At 40.4% G+C, this 6,209-nt stretch overlaps 1 protein-coding gene across 4 annotated transcripts; it reads right to left on the bottom strand.

Annotated features, from left to right (window-relative positions):
- Positions 1–2,287: 2,287 nt before the first annotated feature.
- s100s (S100 calcium binding protein S) lies at positions 2,288–5,297 on the bottom strand. Of its 4 annotated transcripts, none has more exons than XM_031296068.2 (4): positions 5,112–5,224; positions 3,812–3,858; positions 3,270–3,423; positions 2,288–3,074 (listed from the first exon to the last, which is right to left on the bottom strand). In XM_031296068.2, exons 2-4 carry the CDS (start codon positions 3,823–3,825, stop codon positions 2,898–2,900), a joined length of 345 nt encoding a protein of 114 aa, XP_031151928.1. In that variant the 5' UTR covers positions 3,826–3,858; positions 5,112–5,224; the 3' UTR covers positions 2,288–2,897. The 4 variants fall into 4 exon arrangements, with proteins under 4 accessions (XP_031151928.1, XP_031151927.1, XP_035849191.1 ...); XM_031296067.2 differs by having other exon boundaries at positions 3,734–3,858; positions 5,112–5,218; XM_035993298.1 differs by having other exon boundaries at positions 3,808–3,858; positions 5,112–5,211.
- Between the last annotated feature and the right edge of the window lie 912 nt (positions 5,298–6,209).

Here is a 6,209-nt window from a genome sequence, read left to right as displayed (position 1 = left end):
CTCCTTTCCTCACACAGGCAGGCAGCACCTGCCATGTGTGATTCATCAGACTCTTGCCTTTAAACTGGCTCACCTTGTAAGGTCAGGCGTGTTTTTAGATACTGTTTGCAGGATGCCTTCGAGCCATTGTTTGTGCAAGTGTGTTTGGAAAGGCCATGTGACTTAGAATTAAGTAACTGCCCCAGAGCATAACTTACTCACCATGGTTTACAACTGATGCACCTCAGTTACAAGCCCCACATTTATTGAATCAGCCTCCTCTCCTCATACAGAATCCCATTGGAATATCATTGCATTTAATAAGCACTAAATTTGAATACACAATTAGCCCCAGGCTAACAGCTCCCTTAGCCTGGAGCTAAGTGCAATGTGAAAAGCCCTTTTGTAATCCTCCTATAGCTATGCTGTGGTGGAATATAAATACATTTACTCTAGTACTGTACTTAAGTGCAATTTTTAGGTAGTTGTATTTCCATTTGATACTACTTTATACGAGTAAAATATTGTACTTTTTACTGCACTACATGTATTTGATGACTGTAGTTACTAGTTATCTTTCAGGTTAAGATTTTTCAATAAAAAACATAAAACACAATGACTTGTTAAAGATTAAAACAAAGGTTACAATCCATTTTGCCTTGTATCCCCTCACAAAAAAGCAGTGTGTAGTGTCTATGAGTTGTTTGCAGTTTCACCACAGAGAGGTTTCCCCTTTAAATGTCTTCGATGGTTTCATTCAAATAAAAAAAAAAAAGATTAGAGAAATGTCTGAAATGTATCTTAATTGTGTGTACAAAACCTTTTTCTTCTTTTCTATCCCATTAATTATCTCATGACCCTTCAGATTTATCATGTGACCCTTTGGAGGTGGGCCAACCAGTTACAAAATTAAAATGTATGCATTGATGCATCAGCTTTAATATAATATTATAATATATAACTCAGAGGGGCCATTTTTCTGGAGAACAAATACTTTTAATGAGTATATTTTTCTGCAAATTCTTCTGGACTTTGTTCGTTTGGATGCAGGACTTTGTTTGTACTTTTTTTTAACATTGTTGTATTTACTTTAATAAAGGATCTGAATTCTTCTAGGTATGCTGACAGTTATATGTGAGCGCTGTTGCAATTTGTATTTAACACTTTTGAAACTGTTGGCATTAGCATTAAATTATTTTTTAAGTTACAAATGTTGTTAATTGGCATTTGCTTCTCCTTTTTTAAAAGGTGTTAATATTTATTTGTCTACCCTCTTTTGTCCAACATGAAAGCAGCTGTTTTATTGGACCTTTGGAATGAGAAAACAGGTGACTTAGGCTGTTAAGTCGTAACAGGTTGTTTGTTTCCCCCTCAGGCCAACAGGGTTAACAGTCATTGACACAAGTTTTGTTTTGAATTGTTTTCCTATCTGCATGCACCTCAAAACTTAAATTTTCAAACAGCCTAATTGGAGGACGCTTTAGAGAACACAGTGCCGAGGAATAAAAGCAGGGTGAACCCACCCTGGAATCAGTTTCTTAATATTGCTGAAGGTAAGAAAAGGAGGCTCATCAGTGTTTAAGCACAGTTACACCCAGAAGTGAAGAAATCCCTCCAGTTCAAAGGAGAGGATCTGTAATTCAGCTGCTCAGGATTTTTTCTTTAAAACTGATGAGCAGCTTTAAAAGCCAATAAGGTGGAAGAAGACGTGTTGATTTACTGATCTGTGTGTGTGTGTGTGTGTGTGTGTGTGGGTGTGGGTGTGTGTGAGTTAGACACTGAGGGACAGTAAGTGTGCTAACAGTCACAGCAACTTGAACATTCCTCTGTGATTATACCACTGCTTTCCAAGTTACATACTTGACTAATGTACTCCATAAATTGGATTCACTTCCCGCCTATGCCTTACTCCATTCACAAACACACGCAGACACACACATGCACACAAACACTCTTTATCTTCCCTCACACCCTCTCTCTCTCTCTCTCTCTCTCTCTCTCTCTCTCTCTCTCTCTCTCTCTCTCTCTCTCTTTTGAAGAGGTTTTCCATGCAGATCCAAGTCAAACATCTGGGTCAGCTTATATCTAGTGGAACAAGACTTGCAGGATATTGTTGGCAGGATGTGTGAGCTGGAGCAGTTTACTCTGTGGGAATCCCCAACACACACACACACACACACACACACACACACATTGTTCCTCTTTGCGCCATTCAACTTGATTTCCAGGTGCAGCAATTCATGCCCAACATGAATACTTGTGCAGCTAGATTTTTAAGTATGTGAAACCAAACCACCACAATTAATAGTTGGTTAAATGCCATGTTTAATATTTTGAAGAATGCATTGGTTATTACCAAAACGGATTACAAAATAGGCACAAGAAAGGGGATAAATCATATTCTATTGTTCAATACTGAGTACATACAATAATATGATAATCTGTAACTTAATATATGTTCACAAATTATTTATGTGTAAGAAGTGCTCAAACATCCTGTTGTGCATTCTGCAAAACTCTAACTTCCTTACGTTCCAGTGCCTTAATCAGAACATACAAGAAACTGTCAAAACTGCTATATTTGAGTTGAAAGAAGTTGCAATATACCCTGTTCTGTATGTAAAGTCACTCACTACCCTGAGTGCAACCAGCTCTGGATATGCTGTGATATGAAAAACAGTTGCAGAGGAGAAAACACTACTCCTGTTGAATGCCCTGTGTCCTGTGTCCGCTCCCCTCATGTGTAATTGTAGTGTTTACAAATTGCATAAGACAAAAGTCCACTGCAACTCTGTCCTCTTTCTCTTACAGTTCTTTCCCCTCCTCCACCTTCATTCCCCCCTTGCTCTTCTCCCTCTTTCCACCTATCCCTCCCACTTTTCTCCCCCCTTCTCTCTTGCACTGATTCAATTTTTCATCTATGCCGACCCGCCATCTTTCGGTTTCTCATCTGTTTTGCAATCCAGGAAGAAGTCGTTGCAGGCGACAGTGAGAGCGCCCATCAGAATGATGAATTCGGTGAAGTCCACCTCCCCGTCATTGTTGGCGTCCAAGTCGTTCATCACCTTCTCAACTGCTTCATTATCTTTGGAGCCCTGTCAGAGAGCAAACAGAGAGAGAGGGGCAGAGAGAGAGAAAGGGAGAGAGAGAGAGTTAAGAATGTGTTCTCTGTTGTGTGTGTGTGTGTGTGTGTGTGTGCATACATCACTGCACAAGCTTGTCTTAACTTGTGTGTCTAAGTATGTGAGTGCATACCTTCACTTCATTCATTCACACACTCCTTATCTTACCCCTAAATAAGTCCCCAGCTCCTCTAGTAGCAGCTCCTTCAGTTCACCTCTGCTCAGAGTGTACTTGTCGCCCTCCTTCCCAGAGTACTTGTGGAAGGTTTTTATGAGCATCTGCATGGCACTCTCCAGGTTGGAACTGGGCTCCTTGGACATTCTGCAAAGCCATCAGGTAAAAAGGTGAGAGTCTGCCACAAAATGCCCGCTCCAGCCCCAGCTGCATGTGCGGTCACATAGCAGTCAAGGGTGAAGCCACCTCTAAGTCAAAGTGATAGTTGGAGAGACAGATGGATAGAAGGAAGGAGGTTTCCCCATTTCTATACAATGGGTCGAATAACACTCACTGTAATGCAGAGGCTATTACTCACCCTAATTTAGGTTAATGTGGTCACTGTGTGTGTGTGTGTGTGTGTGTGTGTGTGTGTGTGTGTGTGTGTGTGTGTGTGTGTGCGTGTGTGTGACCTTACTGGGTTTTACATTTCAGAGGTTTGGATGGAAAGATGGAGAATAGCGTTGGAAAAGCTTTTCGAAACAATCTTACACACATTGTTTCCGGCATCTTGGAGCTTCTTGTGCTGGACTTGTGGAGAGACTGCACACACAGACACAGATAAGTCACTGTCAATGATGCAGACTTTCTATCTCAATATATATATATTTTAAAAAATGCACTCTTCATGTCACCTCAAAGATAGATTTAAGAACATATGAGCTGTTTTAAAAAAAAGTCCACTTCTTGGGTTATCGTTCTTGTGAGCTGAATGTAACAATTAACACTGTGGTGTCGGTGAAGAGTGGTTTCAGTGGTAAACCTGTTCTCGGTCTGTTGATTGTGTAACAGCCTTATCATTCAAGATGGAAACCAGGAGAGAAACATACAACTGGTAATCACATTCAGAAACTAAATAACCTGAGGTGCCAGCATACACCCTTCACTTGTGTGTACAGATTAAGGAACTTATTTATACTTATACTTAGTATAACGTTTAGGGATCTAGCTATAAAAAAATAAAAGTTAACGGCATTATTTTGAGGCTAATCCATACTCACACATGATACTGAGGGACACAATCATTCCCTGTGCGTGATTTATTAACTATCAGCTATTACAAAAGAAGACAGAGATGCTGATGTCAGTCATCGGTTATTGCCTCTCATCATGCTGCAGAGCATTGTGTCCCGGAGAGGTCAGAGTTGTAGGCAGCGGAGACAAAAGAGGCGAGTGGACACCAAAGCTGGCTAACTGGAAAATCTATAGGGGTCATCTGTCTCACTGACTGACACAATACAATAGGAAACCATGGAGACAGAAATGCTATCAGTATCACAACATTGAGCATGGCAATAATGAATATGCACTATGTTAACTTAATGGTGGAACTATATCAACGTTGAGTGAAGTATGAAGTTAAAACATTGGTTTAAGAATGAACTATTGATGTACTCATAGTTTGGTACGTCCATGCCATTCTTATAGTTGTTATTGATACATTTTTCATCCTTTATTCTACATTAATGCCAGTATATTGTTATTTCTTAACACTGCTTTGACTCAAATCCCTATTGGCTTCACTTTTTATGTATAAAGTCCTTGTCATGCTCTTCTCACAGGTTGCGCATCAAAAGACAGCAAACGGTAACTTTACAAGACAAAATAAGTTAGAATGACTCCCTCGATTTTCAAGTCTTCTGCTACCCAGTCTCACTGTACCCTGAAGGGTTTTGATTCTAAGCTATTTACTGCAGTTGCACAGCTGATAACATGCTTTTAATTTACTTTACAAGTAAACCGTCATTAGATACAGAGGAGAAAGTAGTGTGCAGAAACCAAGCTGTCTGTCTTACCTGAGTGCTGATGGAAGGCCTCCGTTGTCTTTGAAGAGGTACAGGGGACTGAGCCAAGGCAGCGATGGATGGGGAGAGAGTTTGCCAGTGGCTTAAATATCACCTGCCCCTCTCCCTCCTCCCCCTCCCTCTTCCTCACCCCCCAAACTCTTTTACCCTCTTACATACTCTCGACTTCTGTTTCTCTATCCTTCCCCTCCCTCTCTCTCTTTGCAGGTGCTTTCTCTCCATCACACACACACACACACACACACACACAAACATGCATGCATGCTTGCGCGCACACACACACACACACACACACACACGCGCACGCACACGCACACGCACACACACACACAAAAATATGTTATCATCACAGTTTTATTCAATGTTAGCCATTACACGTTACATAGAATTAGCAAAAATGATACAGCATTACATATGAAGTTAAAGTACTAGCAAAGTGGAATTTACTGGACATGACAGTGGACTGAAATGAGTCCAACTGCCAAACACACCCTCTAGTACTTGGCAGGAAATAAACAGAGCACATCAACACACAATGATGAAAGCCTGCACAATATCCTGGGAATGGTCCCATAATTACAAACATTTTGACCCAAAGCACATCCATATACTTGTATGTGCACATATTATATCCGCTGGGAGGATTCCTAACACAGGTTTTTATCTTCATCTACTGTGAATGAATGAGACTTATTGTGTGTCAATGACAATCTGGCTGCAAACACTCCCTGCCTGCAAATCTGCTGTGTTTCATTCCAGCATGTTTTTAATCTACATGGAGTTAGGGTTGGGTGAGGTTCACACTAAGGGAAAGTAACAAAAACTGCCAGAGCAGACAGTTCACCCTCTTTGTAAGAAAACTTAGCTCTCACAGTCCGTCAATCTGCTGTTCCAAATAGGTTAAAAGAAAGCATTAGCTGCAATAGAATAATTTTGCAATGTTTAATTCACTCTAAATCCAGGAATCTGTTGCTAGTGCAAGTCATTTTAAAACATGTCAGCAAAGTGAATTCTGCTTTATCCAGTTTAATTTTACCATATTTTGCTCATGATTATTGGTTGAGAGCAAAGAAAGAACACACAGATGCA

This window comes from Sander lucioperca, chromosome 16 (genome assembly GCF_008315115.2).
Source record: "Sander lucioperca isolate FBNREF2018 chromosome 16, SLUC_FBN_1.2, whole genome shotgun sequence".
Lineage (NCBI taxonomy): Eukaryota > Metazoa > Chordata > Actinopteri > Perciformes > Percidae > Sander > Sander lucioperca.
The sequence above is the reverse complement of the archived record's forward strand: the minus strand, read 5'-3'. Positions and strand labels throughout refer to the sequence as shown.

What these genes read in the sequence shown, in the direction of transcription:
- s100s (XM_031296067.2), bottom strand. Translation starts at nt 3,825, where the DNA reads ATGCCGGAAACAATGTGTGTAAGATTGTTTCGAAAAGCTTTTCCAACG. An exon ending in CCTCTGAAATGTAAAACCCA is followed by an intron (nt 3,424 to 3,733) that starts GTAAGGTCACAC and finishes ATGGCTTTGCAG; the next exon opens with AATGTCCAAGGAGCCCAGTT. An exon ending in AGCTGGGGACTTATTTAGGG is followed by an intron (nt 3,075 to 3,269) that starts GTAAGATAAGGA and finishes GCTCTCTGACAG; the next exon opens with GGCTCCAAAGATAATGAAGC.